The sequence below is a fragment of the Periplaneta americana genome, chromosome 1 (assembly GCF_040183065.1).
Source record: "Periplaneta americana isolate PAMFEO1 chromosome 1, P.americana_PAMFEO1_priV1, whole genome shotgun sequence".
Classification (NCBI taxonomy): domain Eukaryota; kingdom Metazoa; phylum Arthropoda; class Insecta; order Blattodea; family Blattidae; genus Periplaneta; species Periplaneta americana.
In genome coordinates, this window is record NC_091117.1 from 12,232,964 (window position 1) to 12,251,984 (window position 19,021).

Below are 19,021 nucleotides of genomic sequence, written 5' to 3' on the forward strand. Positions count from 1 at the left end.
AGGAAGTGAAGGCTCTATAAAGTCTAGGTAGGTAGTATCGTTCGCCATTTTTGTTCTTTCGTTGCCGAGCTACCATACGAGGAATATATTTGCCACGCCGTTAAACATTATCATGTCGTAGCTCCTATGATAATAAATCAAACGCACTGTAATTCAGCAAATAATTGAGCGGCAAATAACGTCTTCGTGTGCTTTCTGCGAAGGCCAACGAAAGAGCCAAAATGGCGGGCGATTATATTAAGTATTTATCGAGCCTTAAGAAATGAATATCGTCTTCATTAGCGAATCACAAGACGCACACGTTTAAATGTAGCCGACCTGCAACGCGATTGGCTGCCGGAAATTAGAGCGACGGGACTATAGTTTAATCTTACATATTATTCGAGGTCTGTGATCTCTCACAAGGACGTAAGAAACACATGCGTATTCATACTGTTTTTCTCTCTGTTATAGTTCCTGGTCCTGTTCTACGATCATGCCTATTTCGCGCTTCACGGTTTGCAAACCAACACGAGTGTGAGGGGAAGAGCTATTAGAATAATTGTAGAATGAAAATGAAACGCTACGTAAAATGACGCCAGCAGTTGCTATGAGTACGCAGACAAAAGACGGTCAACATTCAGTTGACTAATATCATTATCATAATCGTCATCATCATCATCATCATCATCATCATCATCATCATCATCATATTATGTGGTACTATGTATTCGCCTTCCTGACTGTACTGAGGGAAACGCATATGACAGTTAAAAAAACTATATCTCCGACGCAGCACTCCTAGATGGGGACGCTTGGGTGCATGGCGTAAAGTCGATGCAGGCCTACTCGTTATTAGATAAAAAAAAATAATAAGGAACATTGTTTAGCTTCGAGAAGAATCTCTGGTCAATAGCGCAATGTGAAAAATGAAAGAACATTGCTAGAACATTGAGATGTAGAACTTAGAATCCTGTAGAGGTTTGACTACAGTAAAAAAGTACCTACAAAACAAATACACAGTATAAATTACATATTTTATAGGTTAACATTGAAATGGCAGTTTATAACAATACGAAGATGGCGGCATTGTCAAATTGTTATCACTAAATTTCTCCATCCATTTCAACAATGGAATTATAATTCAAATATGACTATAAAGATAGCAGATAGCAGCGCATTCAAACTCTTGAAAATGTACGAGTAGGCTATACACAAGTCAACAATGAAATTATTCTTATTTATACTAAAACCATGAAGATGGCAGCACTATCGAACTTTTTATGACAAACCTCTTTCAGCCAAGATGAGAGAATGGATATAATTATAAACAAATGAAGGGTATAAGAAAATCGCAGTGATTGTGATAGCTATAGCAACTGACTTCGTAGCTTCATTTGTGTGAAATAATGTAATGCGTTATATTCATTTGATGTACGTATATTGATGTGCTACTGTCATATTTGCCATTCTATCGATACCAATAAAAAGACGTTATAATATGATTTTATACGTTTGACTCTTCTATTAATAAGGTGACGTCATCCAATAGCGATACGTCACGTAAGCGATACTAGTCGCGCTGCTCCGCTCAAGCTGGAAGTATACGGTACACTGGGCTGCAAAAGAAACGCCGAGTCGAAGTCGCTATCGATTTGAAATATCATCGTGTTACGAGGACTTAGCTTAAGAAACAACAGAAATAGAGATTCACAGAAGGCTTTGCATATAAACTCTATTATTGCTCTGTTATCATTACATCATTTAGCTTGTTCGTGTATGTCTTCAATAAACTATAAATAGACTAAACTATAAATTTTACGTTTATAATATAGTTGACATTTTTTTTTGTTAATACAATATGACACGTAACTGGCCGTATATATCAATTGTAACAATGACAGTATTCATGAAAAATAAGAAAGGCTGTGGAATACCATATAAACTGCAGTTTCACTATTTTCGTGTAATATTCTTTGTTATTGTTGTAAAACAAAAGTATACGAAGAATTTAAAATCAATTCATGTTAAATAATAACATGAACATGTTATAAAAATCGTATTTACATGTTTTTTTAAAAACTAATCTCGGGAAAATAGCTTTCCACCTCGCCATGTTTGCTAAAGTCCTCGGAAAACGATATAATTTCGTATCGGCATTTCTTTTACAGCCCAGTGCACAGTAAAATATATAAACGCTTAACGAAATATTCAATTTTAATTTAATAAATCTTATTATTCGTACACAAATGCGAGAGATTAATAAATGCGTGGAGTATGAAGCCAGGAATCTAATAATTTATTCTAAACTACTTAACTGAGGTATTAATTTCAAAATGAATCCAATTATCTGTAATGACATAATATGTCAGTAATAATAATAATAATAATAATAATAATAATAACAATAATATTAATAATAATATTGTTATTATTCATTAGAATTCCAAACAACTCACTGGCGTCATATTGATGTGTGAATCGTTTCGACTATCAATTGCATTGTTGTCTGCAGACTAGGCCTCCTGAAATGAGGAAGCGATTATGAAGTAGTTAACGAGAAGGCTCCGCCTTGTTAAACTTAAATGCGGGGAGTATGAAGATAGAAATGAAAAGAAATATCAAACTTTTATGATCACAATAACAATCACGAACAACATAATCGTTTCGTACAGTTATAGGCATTCGATGAATCTGTTACATTTTTATTTATTTTTGTGTTTGAAGAGACGTGAATGTTATTCGGAATAACAGTTCCTTTTTCAATTTATGAATTCAAAATATAACCCATGGTTTCGCGTAGTCTGTTGTAATAGAAGTATTGTTTCTGACAGGTTTGTTGTGACAAAAGCTCATTCTCTTTATCGTATTTCTGCATGCATATTTAAATAGAATATTTCAATAAGAAACATTTTCTTGTTTATAATCTGGTGATGCTCATTGGAGCTAGCCATATAATTTTGTGAAGAATAACAGGGGGAGATTTCTTTGCGTAATCTCTCATCTTGGCTAAAATAAACCTTAAAAGCTCTCATAAATTCACATTTAGATATCAATAATGCAATTTTAACTTACAGACAAAATATTATGATAGCAGCACTTTCAGTCATGCCTTAACGTTCTCATGAAATTATTATAACTAATTTATGAAGATGATAATACTATCAAATTTCCTATTGCTAAAAACATTGTCATGAAATTATTCTTACATGCCACTAATTAAATTTTATATTTTATATGACGTTATTAATTTATACGTCGAGAGAGAAAATTTGAAAATAATATTTGAATATTATAATGCTACCAAACTATTTATTACTGAAGGTCTTCATACAGAGTGATTCACGAAGATTGTGTCATATTATAGGACATGATTCTTGACATCATTATGAAGAAAAAAGTTCATGTATATATTTGTCCGATTTTGAATAGTTTTTTTGTCGACCTGGTTGGCGAGTTGGTATAGCGCTAGCCTTCTATACCCAGGGTTGCGGGTTCGATCCCGGGCCAGGTCGATGGCATTTAAGTGTGCTTAAATGCGACAGGCTCATGTCAGTATATTTACTGGCATGTAAAAGATCTCCTGCGGGACAAAATTCCGGCACATTCGGCGACGCTGATATAACCTCTGCAGTTGCGAGCATCGTTAAATAAAACAACATTTTTATTTGAATAGTTTTGGATAAAGTCACGGTTCTTCCTTCCATAACACACATCCTTGTGAACTCCTTTCTCTCTCTCTCTTTGGTCATCTGGAGCTGTATATGTTACAGTACAGATGACAACAGCGATACAAAGTCTCGTGACATCTGGGTCAGGGTTAGAGATTAGGCAATACCGGCACAACGTATCTACCTAGCATCCGAACAAGGGAAGTTAGTGAATGCGGCGCGCGCAGTTCACATTCGGGCGACTTCACGTATTGCTGCAGAAGGTGGGGTCTTTGGAAACAGAGTTTAATTATAGATTTTTCAGATGAGTTTAATGTGAATGTTATTTAATGAATTTATAATACACTCAGTACCATTCTTGTAAATAATTTGAATGCTTAAACCTTAATAACGTTCACGTTTATGTTTAACATTCAAGAGGGTGTAACTAAATTTTAAATATGACATATGTTTATATTAGAGATGAACAAAACTAACTGCCGCTCTCGCTCGCTGTGTTCGCTGCATTTGTCTTTCGAGTCTCGTCTCGTCATTCTCGTGCGCTTCGAGTCTCGCTCGTCATTCTCGAAATAGCGTTTGGTCGGCGTGGAAAGATTTCGTAACTTTGAATAACATACATCATTGAAATAAATAACATTAGAGATATTTAATTGATACAAAAAGAAAGGGTGTATGTTGTATCATGTATAATTGATGGAACTCTTATATATATATATATATATATATATATATATATCATATAATGACCTTGCTCAATGCTATAATGTTTTATATGTAAAATTATATTTATTAGTCTAAAGACCTTATTGAGATACGAATTAGGGTTGTAAAGTGTTATTTCATTAGTTTGAACTCTGAAAATTAAATACATTATGTTACAACTACAAAAAGATAAAACAAAACAGTATCATAGTTATCAAAATGTTCTGGTTCAATTATTAGATATTACCTACGGGGTCATAAATAGAAAAAAATTCTCAAATAAATTTACATTTTTAAGAAACTTAAAACATAACTTAAATAAAGTCCTAATATATTTTTTACTTGAGATTGTACACAATCTCAAACATAAGAAAAACATCCTAACCTTTTAATAAGGGCCTAGTAATTAGGCTAAATAAATATTGGGGAACGGATTATTATACACTGAGAGGTAGAAATGATTGTTTATACATATATGACAATTGCTAAAACAGATAAAAGTTCAGTCTGGTATAAACAAGGCTGCTTGACGTTCGAGAGTTGACCATTCCCGATGTCTTGAACGTTCGCTTGATTCACTCACAAGCAGTCATCGACGTAGGCAGTGTTGTCGAGCGGGTTTTCGGCTTTGCGGGCGCTGTTAGTCTTTCTTTCTCGATCGTTGTTAAACTCTAGTTTATATGAACTTTTTATTATCATAATGATGTCAGAAATCATATCCTAGAGTTTGGCACAATTTTCGTGAATCACTCTGTATAATGATATTTATATGTCAACAATGAATTTATTATTAAAATGGAGATGGCAGCACTACCGAAATTTGTATTAGTTAACGTCCTTATTAGATTTTATTTACATATTAACAATTAGTTTTAAATTTATAACAAGTTGAAGATAGCAGCACTACTAAAGGTTTGTCATTTATAAGAGGATTTCAGTCCAATAAAACCGAACTAAGCAGTCCGTGGCACTGGCAAATTTAGGACAAACTTATCGGTGAGGGGTGCAAAGTGCTACTTGAGCCCGGCGTCACGGGGGTGGGTGGGATGCTCTTGGAAGAGTGCACAGAAGGCTTGTAGACGCTCGGGGTGGCCCACCCCCGTGACGCAGGCGGTCGCTAGGAAGGTATGTGAAGCTCTGTTGTACTTACGTCCTGTGAGTGGGTGCATGAGAGATGGGTGAGCTGTGGCGGCGCTAGCAGCTTGCTGCTTGGGCTTGCTAACCTTCGTGTTACTTTTGGCAAACTCCAGACGGATCGTTTGGGGCATGTCGGGGTCGAACCTGACGCCCTGCTGCAAAAAAATTGGCCGTGGAAAAAAAAGAAAAAGGGGTGGGGGAAAGAGAGAGAAAAAATGGATACTTAATAAAACAACAACAAAAATAAGTACAAAAATCTTTTTTTCAGCTATATAAAACTCTTTTCTCTTATATCCTTTTTTTTCTGTTCCTGTGCTCAGTCCAATTACTGGAAGAAGTGTGCAAGTGTCATGTGTAAAGAATAGACCAAGAAGACTGGGTCTGTGTATGTGTGTAGACATGTGTGTTTGCCAGAGTTCGTGTCTTAACCGCGCATTCATCTCACTTCACGTTATGTGTGTGTAAGAGGTGTCATTTACGAGTTTCTTGTATATCGATGTAGAATATCGGGGAAAATTAATTTGCACAGTTTCTGATACATGAAAACTTCTGTAAATATTACACATCCTTCAGAAAAATAATGCAAGTAATTCTGATTCCCGTGAATTATTAACGTTAGCTGAAATTTTCACACAGCACAATTTATACAATATTACAGTATGTGTGTTTGACTCTTTTCTCTTATATCCTTTTTTTTCTGTTCCTGTGCTCAGTCCAATTACTGGAAGAAGTGTGCAAGTATCATGTGTAAAGAATAGACCAAGAAGACTGGATCTGTGTTAGTGAGTGTGTGTGTGTGTGTGTGTGTTGTTTTTCAGAGTTCGTGTCTTAACCGCGCATTCATCTCACTTCACGTTATGTATGTGTAAGAGGTGTTCATTTACGAGTTTCTTGTGTTTCGATGTAGAATATCGGGGAAAATAATTTGCACAGTTTCTAATAAATGAAAACTTTTGTAAATATTACACATCCTTCAGAAAAATAATGCAAGTAATTCTGATTTCTCATTCCCGTGAATTATTAACGTTAGCTGAAATTTTCACACAGCACAATTTATACAATATTACAGTATGTGTGTTTGACTGTCAGAGTTCGTGTCTTAACGACGCATTCATCTCACTTAATGTTATGTGTGTAAGAGGTGTTATTTACAAGTTCCTTGCTTCTGTTTCAATTTAATAATGATAAGGGAAAATAATTTGCACATAGTTTCTGATACATGAAAACTTTTGAAAATATTACACATCCTTCAGAAAAAAAAAACAGCATATAGTCCTGATTTATGATTCTCGGGAATTATTAGCTTAAGTAATTTGTATAAATTTTTATACACTACATAAATATAACATTAAATACATTAAAAAAATATTTGCGCATCCTTCCGACTTGTGACACATAGACCTACGAATTTTTAGAGTGAAGAATCTGCACACACTCTTTGATATATAACAATTTAAAAAATGTCATATTAAATATTACAGCTTAAAAATATTACATTAAATATGCATATACTTATGATCAGTGAAATCTATTACTTAACTTGGACATAATTTTTCATACGCTAATGTTTAGAAAATAATTATTAAATATATCTTCAGAAAAAAAAAAGGTTAATGTATTTCTGATTTTATTGAGAGAGTTAAGAATTCTCAGTGTAAACTGTTTACATATTCATTCTCAAATAGGAAAAGTCGAACAATTTTGAATAAATATGCTTTCAAAGAGTAGACGAACACTTTTAAAATATGTTTGTGCATTATTTTGTATTTTCTGTGTGTGTGTGTTTTTTCACATCTTTAATTTGTTTTGTAATAATATCTTGAAATAATAAGTTATATTGAATTAAACAATTTGGAAGTCCTAATGATAAATGACACATCTGTATAATTTTAAATGTAGGCCCTATTCTCTCCGGAATACATTAAACACATATTTGGAAAGTTTTTCACCTATAGTACTCCCTAATATATTAAAACTGACATTCAAATTATGTTAATTAAAGTTGGTATGCTGGATAAAGGATTCACTTCCTTACTGTTTTATGTTAGTTTTTGCATTTTAAACCCTAAACTTGAAAGAATTTATTAAGAATTAATTTTCGAAGAAAACGTTACAAAATTTGCAGACCGTGAAGTTAATTTTCTAGATGTGTCTGTGTGTGTTTTTGTGTCTGTTTATGAAAATCCAGCACATTAATAAAATCAGTAACAATTCGAAAAATCTGTTACTAGAATTGAAATATGGTAATATTTTTAAACATATTAATTTGTTTATAAGTGTAACTGCTAGGTCTTTATGCACTTTTGGGAACGGATTTACTGCATTATTTAGTAACTTTTTAATGTACTAATCAAGAAAAAGAATTACCACACTTTAAATCAATCCATCGAGTCACAGCGGTAAAAAGCTATTCACTTTTTTCAAAGCCATTCAGTATATAACTACAGGCATAGAGTTAAACCCCTACGCATTAAAATCTATCAGAGTACTAAGATTTTGTCTGCGAGTTTCTTTCTAGTGCATTTACCTCTGATAACAAATTTAATTTGTTTTTCCTCAATTCATTAGAGAAGTAAAGTGAAATAAGACAGACATTTATATATATTATATATTTTTTTATATATTATATATATATATATTTTATATATATTTTGATGTACCGAAGTACATATGATATTTCCATGCAGATATTCTGCGTCATCATATGATGAAAGAGTAATGGAACGGAGAAAAATTCTCTCCGGCGTGGCTTAGTGGATAAAGCATCAGCACGTAGAGCTGAAAACCCGGGTTCAAATCCCGGCGCCGGAGAGAATTTTTCTCCGTTCCATTACTCTTTCATCATATGATGACGCAGAATATCTGCATGGAAATATCATATGTACTTCGGTACATAAAAATATATATGATATGCGTAATAAATCACTTTGTGATTTAAGACGGCGCCTATACCGTCGGATCCCGGTCAACCAGTCACTCATTCGAGTGCACCTCTACACATGTATGGACTTCGGTCCTGCGTTCATAGACATCTATGACGTAGTGCAAAGGGCGGCCACTAGAGGGAACCCAAGAGATGGAGCTTAATCTGAGACGATTCTAACCGGCGTCGGGGTTGTATCCGGCGTGGCTTAGTGGATAAAGCATCAGCACGTAGAGCTGAAAACCCGGGTTCAAATCCCGGCGCCGGAGAGAATTTTTCTCCGTTCCATTACTCTTTCATGACAAGACAGACATTGCTTTTAGCCAGTCGAAAGTAGAGTAAACGAAAGACTACCGAACAACCCATCTCGGTCTGAATTCAAAAGATAATTTCCGAATTTTAAATTGGAAAAAAAAAGTACTTATTTGTATTTATTATGTATTTTCGTAGATCAAACACCTACTTTGTGTCAGAGGAGATAATAATGATACATATTTTTGAACACTGTTTAATAAAGAATTATGGAATACCTATTTCATCTGCCACAAAGAATATAATTTATTTATTACTGTTTCAGTTTTCAAAAAGGATCTCTCGTGTTGCATGACGATAGTTAAAATTTCTTTACGGAAGACAAAAACCAAGTTACATAAAAAGTACATTAGAAAAAAGAAATGATAATAAGGCGTCTGTACTGAACAATGAATTCGAATACGAGATTTTAGCAGCTTGTATACGATACAATTTTCGCTTCACAAGAACTTTCAGGACTTGTTAAACCTCTTACAATACTTTAAAAGTATTTTATTTTTTTTTAATTTTTATTGGGTTATTTTACGACGCTGTATCAACATCTAGGTTATTTAGCGTCTGAATGATATGAAGGTGATAATGCCGGTGAAATGTATTTTTTTTTTATTATTGGGTTATTTTACGACGCTGTATCAACATCTAGGTTATTTAGCGTCTGAGTGAAATGAAGGTGATAATGCCGGTGAAATGAGTCCGGGGTCCAGCACCGAAAGTTACCCAGCATTTGCTCGTATTGGTTTGAGGGAAAACTCCGGAAAAAAAGCTCAACCAGGTAACTTGCCCCGACCAGGATTCGAACCCGGGCCACCTGGTTTCGCGGCCAGACGCGCTGACCGTTACTCCACAGGTGAAATGAGGCCGGGGTCTAGCACCGAAAGTTGCCCAGCATTTGCTCGTATTGAGTTGAAAGAAAACCCTGGAAAAAATCTCAACCAGATAACTTGCCCCGACCGGGATTCGAACCCGGGCCACCTGGTTTCACGGCGCTGACCGTTACTCCACAGGTGTGGACAAAAGTATTTGATTGTCTTGAACAAGCCTTTGAAGAAATCAGCTAACGTAATTTCAAAATATTATGGCGTCAAGAACACACACAATAAAAAAATGACATCTAGCATAGGTCTAGAGAAGTAGGAATTTAAGCGTTAATCAAATTATATGAATTAAACCCATGCCTGTATGCCGTAGATTCTGTGGAGTACCACAATAAAATGAAGAAAAATAATACGTATAAGGAAACTGCAAGGCAGAGATCTGGAGTTACGTAAAATACATGTATTTTTTTATAAAGGAGATTCTAACCTGTAACCTAGGCAATACTAATCGTAAGTGTTTTGTTTTAAAACAATATGCTATCGTAATATTCTTCGTTTCAGGATACCGTACAGTTGAGTAATACAAATATTGTTTTATATAGCCTAGTTCTTCAAATAATTTACATATTTATGAACTTGAAGCACAAGTTTTAAAATCTTGTCAAATCCTTAGTAATATGAAACAATCTTTGACAAACTTTTTTTCAATATACTGAGTAATCTTTGACAAATTTAGTTGTGAAGTATTGAATTGGAAGAAAAATTAGATCGTGAAACAAGCAACTTTAGACTGGTTTATTCAACTTCGGAGAGAGTTGCATGTAGCCTACCTAGCTAGGCTGGACTCAGCTTATCTCTTGTTTTGTGCTAACAAACTCGGCTCTGCGGGACTGTATTCTGTACTAATTAAATTTTATCTTATTGGGTTATTTTACGACGCTGTATCAACATCTAGGTTATTTAGCGTCTGAATGATATGAAGGCGATAATGCCGGTGAAATGAGTCCGTGGTCCAGCACCGAAAGTTACCCAGCATTTGCTCATATTGGGTTGAGGGAAAACTTCGGAAAAAACCTCAAACAGGTAACTTGCCCCGACCGGGATTCGAACCCGGGCACCTGGCTTCGCGGCCAGACGCGCTGACCGTTACTCCACAGGTGTGGACTGTACTAATTAAAGGAGTAAGACAAGATTGTTTATTATGAACTATTATGTTCAACATTTATGTAGATGGCGTCGTCAGAATATGGAAGTGGAGTGTTGTTAGAGGCATTAACGTAATGAGATAGTTACAACAATAAAAAATACTGAAGACTATCAAAAGAAAAACAGAAAGGAAGAAAAAAAGAAAGAAAGAAAGACATGAAAGTTACACTTCTAGTGATAAGGACGAAAACAAAACGTTTCTGAAACTAAGAAAGAACAGACTTTTATATCTGGTCACTGAATGTGTTTGAGAAAGGTATTACCACGGCTAAACCACTGTGACTCCAAAATTTCAACAGCGCCATGTTGTGAATGTAATGTGTATTGCGTTTTCTCTGTAGTGTGGGTTTCTTTTAGATCTATTTCAAGTTGTGCCAGTGAAACAGTGCTGAAAACCGTGTTCGTGATATGGTTTATATAATAATAATAATAATAATAATAATAATAATAATAATAATAATAGTATATCCATGCAAGTAACTCCAGTTACTGGAACTACAGGCTGGGAAGCAAATAACTGTACAGGGGTCGGGGGGGGGGGGCGAAACAACTTGTAGCATGGGCAAGCGTTAACATGACCATGCTGTCAAGATGTCAGGATGTGTTCCGCTCAGAAATATTAACAACATCTAGAGCACCATGGCGGAACACTTGAGCAAAGTGGCGGGGGAGTGTAAGGAAGGAACATTTGGGGTAATGTAAAAGTCTCCACCCCTGTGGGGCGCAGGCGTCTCGACTCCCACATCAACATCTACGGAGAAAATTTAAAATGTTAGATAAAAACAAGAGACCTCGAGCTTAAAAAGTACAGAAAATCTCTCTTGGTCTTACTTCACAAACAAAGAGGTGTCTGCTTTGAGAACACATTGAACTATCTCAATGCAGTGGCACTTGTTTTTGCACGTTTTGACAACACTGTGTTTGAGTCTCATAGACTGTTTAAGAGGTACTCAATGTAAAAATATATAATACTCATTTTACATTATTTTATTAAATAAAGAGGCGTCTATATTGAGAATGTAACATAGTTGATGCTATGGTATGGAAATGCCATTGCTAGTTTTGGCAACACTGCACTTTATTCTCAACTTTTAAAAGAAGTTACATTATGTAAAAATCTAGAAGAACTCATGTTACCTTGTATTAGGAACAAAACAGGTATCTTGCTTGAGAATCCTGACTGTACGGAACAGTGAAGCCATTGCAGATTTCAGTAATTAATTTTCGGCCTCAGATAAATTTTTGATGTTATTGAAATTAACAATAGCTAATGTATTTGCGTTAGAATATGATATAACCTGAGTAAACAGGATGTGGATAAGTCTAGTGATACTTGTAACTGGAAGCTATTAGAAACTTGCTTTCCAGTATCGTATTAAAAAAAAAAGACAATAATTAACGTGAAAGCAAAAAAAATACTCATTTGACATTAGTTCTCTAAACAAAGAAGCCTCTGCACAGAAAACATATTGAAATTTACAAGATATAGGACAAAGATATTGACAAAAATAAATTCTTCTTTGGTTCTCTGTTTTAAGTTACTACATACAAAAACATTTCATTTAATTTTTAATGAAGACAAGGGACGTTTGCGTTTAAATACTCAGGAGGGAAAAATATATAGATAGTGTTACTGCACGATTTGGCAACACTGTGTTTTAGCTTCACACATTAAAAAATTTAATTTAAAAGTAAAATTAATATAGAAAAGGAGACGTCTTCCTTGAGAATGTATTGTGGTCAAGACAACAATATACTTTTACAATACTATATTGTTGCACGTTCTGGCAACACTGTATTTGAGCCTAATGGCTTTAATGTTACTTAATATAAAAATATTTTTTTTTCGGGATTTTACGCAAAAACACAAAGGTTTTTTTTCCCCTTGAAAATATCTCTTTGTTAACAAGGAAGGGAAATTATATAACAATATTACACATTTTGGCAACAACGTGTTTCAGCGTTACAACTTTTAAGAGCAAAAATGTATAATTTTATTTTTGTAGAATACTGAAGGAATCTACTGAAACAATTGATCTGACGATATGAAACAGGAAAAACGCAGCCGAAAGTGTTTTCGCACATTCTGGCAACATTGCGTTTATATTAATTTTTGTCTGTTTTTAAATTACTTCATGTGATATTCTTAATTTTGAAATTATCTGTTATACGAAGATCTGAAAAAAATTGAGAGAATTAAGGAGTTTTGAGTATTGCTATGTCTAAGATGTGGGACCTAGTGGGAGGGGAATTGGGTCCCTCAGATACTCGTGTGGGCATGCGCTGTGGGGTTGGGGGGCACGCACCTGCAAGTCCTGCTTAGCTGCCTCAGCTCCCGCCCGCGTGTTGAAGGTTACAAAGCCCACGGGCTGAAATAAAAGAGCGACGTGTTACAAAACATATAGGCCTTCTGTATACCAGAGATAGATTCAAGCGAGACTTCCACTTACCGATGCTGTCTTCCCATTCTTGCTCGTCACTTTGAGGAGGGAGCCCTCATACCCCTGAAACAGACAGACGGTCAAGCATGTATATATTTCTGTTTAGTTCTTATTACAAACTGGATGTTCATTTCAAAGTGTGTCATGACGTCACTGTTGATGAGTCAGCGATTTGAAGCGAGTTTCAGCTTATATGTTAGAGAAGTTGCCTATTATTTAAGGCGTTCTTCAATCTGAACTTGAGAACGTGTACGGTATAACTTGAACGTCGTAGCAACAGATGGCGGTCTGTGTGCTACCATAACCTCTTTCGAACTGTGTTTTGCGCGGCCAAGTCGTACGCAAGGTATTTGTTATCATCGGTTGCGTACGGCAACATTCCACAATACAAATCACATGCTCTGTGTCTATGTTGACCGTCGAAGTCAATGTCAACAAATACGTAAGTAATCGTCTTAACCCTCTCCCCATATCCCGACAGTAAGAAAAAAAACTCACCTCAGTACATGTTTCGAAACAATTCACATTCCTGCCACTACCGGCGTTACCGTACGTATCGGTAAGTAGGCCTACTTTTCTGAATGAACGCCGTACTTGCTAGGCAAATTCTCTGGCTGATAAGTAATACACCTCTGCGGAAGTGTAGGAAGATTGAATTTTCTAGGCTCATCGACTAGCCAAGTGACGGCATACAGCGAGCCATGACATACTTTGAACTGAACACCCAGTAGTCACGTACGTATGATTTCTTTCTGTGGGGTGTTCGGTCAGATTTTTGTGCCTAATTATAAAATTAGTTCGCCAGGAAATAGGTTTCGCTCGGATAAATGCCCTATTATCCGCAGCAAATCTCTTGAATATGAGGAGAATCAATCGAAGATTGCTGAGGCGTTGTAATATAGATGACTTGTGCGAGAGAGTAACGTCTCGTGTGAGAGAGAGACGGCGATACCGGAGCCAGAAAGAGGGAGAAATCAGTTTCCCGTTGCGTTAAACATTTATCACACATTCAATCAATCGTGCTGTAATTTTTATGATAGATACCTGAATGTCTGAGGAAAGCATAGAAAAAAATTTGAAATTAAAATCTTTATTTGGAAACAGAGAGAAAAAATAGTAACTTTATTTTATTTTTATTTATTTAACTAGCTAGCTAGTGAGTACAAATTAAATTTGTAAAACAAAAATGTTTCTAGCCACTACCGTAACAGCCAGGCTCGTGTACGGTGTGGTCTTAGTCAATAATATAACATAAAATTAGAAAGACAGTTTACTAAATACAGTAAGTAACTTAAATCAAACCAATAAATACAACACAAGAGCAAGAATAAAGAAGAAAGAGAAAAAGAGAGAAAAATACACATTTAATATAAATTGACAATCAGACAGAAGCCAGTGATATTCAATAAAAACATGAATATAGTCGACAGAAATAAAAGGTAAAAAAATACACTTGTTAATATTACATATCATGGATAATTTTACAAATTTCTTTTTTAAAAGCTTCAATTTTAAAATATTTCAAATTTAGAAAATGGTTTGTAATTTTATTATAAAGTCTTGGGCCGAAACTAGCACCATGTTTAAGAGCTGCACTTATATGACATTTAGGTTCAAATAATGGGAAAGTAGACTTTTTTCTTCGAGTACGATATTCATGTCGATTAGATTTATGTTTTATTTGATTTCTGTGGTAGTAAGTTAGTAAACTATATTTGTAAATTTCTTCAATAGTTAATACTTTAAAAACCGTATAAATTAAATTTGTTGGGTAATCCATATTTTTGGTCAGACAAATTTTTATTAACCTTCTGTGTAATAAAATTAATGGATTAAGTACAAATGATGCTACTCCACCCCAATTTATTATACTTATTATCACTTTACTATCTCTTCGAAGTGATCTGTTCAAAATAGACATTTACACCTTCAAAAGTTGGTAAGCGGTAAACTTTTTTGTTTTCCACGTGAGATGGTAGGTCAAAGTGAGAGAAATATTGAAAAAGAATGGAAATTACTTTTAAAAGTTATTGCTACTCAAAATCTTTACCGGTTTCCGAGTTATGGCGTGTTAAACGACGGTTTTCGCTACGTCGAAGGACTCAAGACTCAGCCTTTTGTCTATTAAAAGAGGAAGAACGCTGGAATATAAAAAAATAATAACTCGTAAACTCTAAATATCAAATGTGCGTGGTCTGTGTAAAACATAACCTTTTGTCTCTCTTTTATCACTACCATTTGCTTTACTGAACGACAAGTATAAAGGGGTTTCTTACCTAATTGAGTGATAAAAAATTTTTTTTGAGAACCTATTATTTCAGGTGAATTGCAGCAGATGAAACAGTTAAACAAATTTCTAAATTATAGACATCAGCTCAAAGAATTTTGAGTGACCACAAGGGTCCTGAATACAATAAACATGTATAATAATGTGATGTGATACATTAAAGAAAAAAGAAAGTTAATTGTTGAAGGCAAATATAAGTTGATTAATTGAAATAGAGATGATGATGTAATACTTGAAGAGAATCCTTGATAATATTTATAAGAATAGACATTACATAATCAAAAGGAATGTGAAGTTCCTTAAGATAATTCCATGTGAATTTTGTGATTGAACCTCTACTGCCAAACAGCAAACCAATGACAGGCCATTGTTTAAGAGGGACGTTGTACTTTGAGAAAGATACGGCAGACAAGGTTCATATATGGACTTCTTCTCAATATCAACTTCGGTGGCCTGATTTAGGTTTCTTTCGAAACGGATAGTAGGGTCAAGAACAAGGCGTCCGTTGATAGCAATAATGTCTGCCCGTCTAAAAGAACCATCTGATGATACACAATGTACTTCCTCATGAATTTCCCAATTTAAAGTTTTTAACGATGTCGCCAAAGCATGTCGTACACGATGATGTACACGAACATTTTCCTCTATTTCTACGTAAAAGTTAGAAATATGTCAGAGGTATTTGTAGTAGCCTACCTCAAAAAACTTTCGAGATAAAATCCTTTAAGCCATCTTGCACAACATACTTCTTCAATTTTCATGAAAATTATCATACTATATTCTACACATGTTACATGCATCACATACAAATTTCATAACGCTATTGTAGATACAAAGGAAGTTCAGAATGATATTACACTTCATTGACGTCTCCGTTTAAATTAATTCCGACATTTACAGCATTCGCAAGAATTATATTGTACGTGCGCTCGAAGAAACGCCAGGAGAAGAAGTGCAATAAGTGTGTAAAGGTACGGTCACACGTCGCTACTTTTGCTGCGCAACTTTTGTACTGCAGCTGCAAAAGTTGCGTGTCGTGTTCACACGTAAGCCAAAAGTAGAGCGCTGCACACTACTTTTCGTGCTGCGCAACCCGAGTGCAGCAAAAGTTGCAACTGGAGGTTGCGAGTCTGTTCACACACAAGGCGCTACTTCTGCAGCCGCAGTCATGCTGCAGGTTTCCATCTCCGTGTTGACTTCTCAATATACATTTTGTGGTTATGTTCGTATTATTAAGAAACTCATGCGAAACCTTACTTATCTATTATTTGCTTCTCTGTCCTAACTAGTATTCAGAAATTTGCATTATTTTTACTATAAAGCTATTATTATTATTATTATTATTATTATTTAAAAACGCCTATATACTTATATGATAAAAATAAGATAGAATTACGTCAAGGTTTTTTAAAGTAATAAAAAAAATTGAAAATAGAGAACTAAGGTAGTTATTAAGGTATTCCGATAGTTATATTAATTAGTAAAAGTTCAGAAGAAAATTTGACTTTATAAATTGGTTAACTAATATATTTTAATTTCAATAAGAATGCAATTATAATAAATTTATTAGATCATAATAGAAATCATAACAGAAATGAATCGATAATGAGTACATGCGACATAATGATGAAACTAAATTGAGGTTGATTATGTAAGCAATTTGTCAAGCTTGTTTTTAGCAGGCATGCGGTAGTCTTCGTAGAAGTTACGCAAACGTTTCCGCTGACATGAAAATATTGTAAGAAAGAAAGATTAACCTACATATGGAATGTACCGATTCAGCTATTTCAGGTTCATGACTTACAGTATGTCGACATCTGATCATCTAATTGGAATAATAAATTATTATGTAAAATAAGACCTAAATATAACAATTAGATTTTTGAAAAGGAGCAAATAATTAAGGTTTAAAGTCTTAAGGATTATCACGATTGGTTTAAACATGCACTAAAACAAGACGTAAGTGCAAGTTTGAACCAATAAATTATTGTCATTTGCGATAGATTAATTAGTTTAGGAAATTGTATATTTATTATGTAGAACTACATTTGTATATAGAACTTTTGTTAAATTATTAAGTTTTGTACTTTTGTGAACAATATCAATAAAGCTATCTATATGTACTTATATGATAACCAACAGCATATTCACGTAATCATTGTTGGCAACCCTCGTGTTTGGAACTACGCTACGGAAAATTTAAAAAATGAATTATATCGTCGTCAATTATGCTCAGACTGTGTTGTGCATTTAATAACTGTTACAAATAATTTATTTTCATCACATTTAACATTAAAATATATCCAAATAATAAAAGTATCATTGGCACATTTGGGTGGCAACACTGGTCGCTACCGCAGCAAAAGTTTCAACAAAACCGATATCAAAAATGCTGCGGCTGCAACCCTGAGAACCCTGTTCACACGTCGCTACTTTTAAGTTGCGCGCAGCGTGGAAAAGTAGCGGGCAGCAGGTTCGGCAGCCGCTACTTATCGGGTTGCACCGTTGTTCACACGTCGCAGTACAAGAGTTGCGCAGTTTTTTGTACTGCAGCGCTGCAAAAGTAGCGACGTGTGATCGTACCTTAAGCTACCGAAGCAGTGGTTGTTGTTACACAACTCGACACGCGACTAAGGAAGCAGCGTTGCAAAATCTACTGGAGTACGTCACTTCAACGTCCCACTTGACCTATGTTTATTTTCACTAATAACATTTGTCATTCTAGTTAACCTATTATTATTATTATTATTATTATTATTATTATTATTATTATTATATTATTAAGCCACCAGTGAACGGGTCATGAAAAGTTACGTAACTGCACAGGATGGGTCTCCCAAATTCTTTTCTAAATACGAAAAAAGTCTATTTATTTGAGTCATATTATATTAACACTTTTATTTTTCTATACAGTTAACATAATAAATTTGTGAATTTCATAAATTTAAAAATAATATAACCTATAACAATTGAGTCATTTTTTTTAGCAATACAGAAATTCGCAATCTGTGCCTTGTGTCTTTTCTTGCACTGCACTTAAAATGGTGTCCAATGTCGGGGATATGTTCTGTTTTATTTAACGACGCTCGCAACTGCAGAGGTTATATCAGCGTCGCCGGATGTGCCGGAATTTTGTCCCGCAGGAGTTCTTTTACATTCCAGTAAATCTACTGACATGAGCCTGTCGCATTTAAGCACACTTAAATGCCATCGACCTGGCCCGGGATCGAACCCGCATAGAAGGCCAGCGCTATACCAACTCGCCAACCAGGTCGACTCGGGGATATGTGTTGTTGTAACATTCATAATTGGTGCGTCGTATTATATCACGTCCGAAATCATCAAATTTCTTGAATTTCGTGACTGTAATGCAGTCTGAGATTTCTTTTTAGAAGTCTATACTCGGTTATATTGTTAATTAAGAGAAAATTATATGAACATAGTTTGTATAGCATTAACGATTATTTTAACTTGGCAAATACTTTTGTATGATCTGTTCATATTGACGTTGCTATGCATAATGTATTTATGTCTAAGCAATAAAGTGT

The 19,021-nt window shown here is 34.7% G+C and overlaps 1 protein-coding gene across 1 annotated transcript in view; it reads right to left on the reverse strand.

Moving 5' to 3' along the window:
- LOC138707426 (uncharacterized) overlaps nucleotides 1-19,021 on the reverse strand; it is a 516,816-nt gene that overhangs the window by 92,578 nt on the left and 405,217 nt on the right. The window contains exons 3-5 of the mRNA XM_069836872.1: nucleotides 13,196-13,249; nucleotides 13,052-13,114; nucleotides 5,503-5,644 (exon numbers count right to left, since the gene is read on the reverse strand). Of these exons, the coding sequence (XP_069692973.1) occupies nucleotides 5,503-5,644; nucleotides 13,052-13,114; nucleotides 13,196-13,249 (259 nt within the window). The remainder of the gene's footprint in view (nucleotides 1-5,502; nucleotides 5,645-13,051; nucleotides 13,115-13,195; nucleotides 13,250-19,021) is intronic.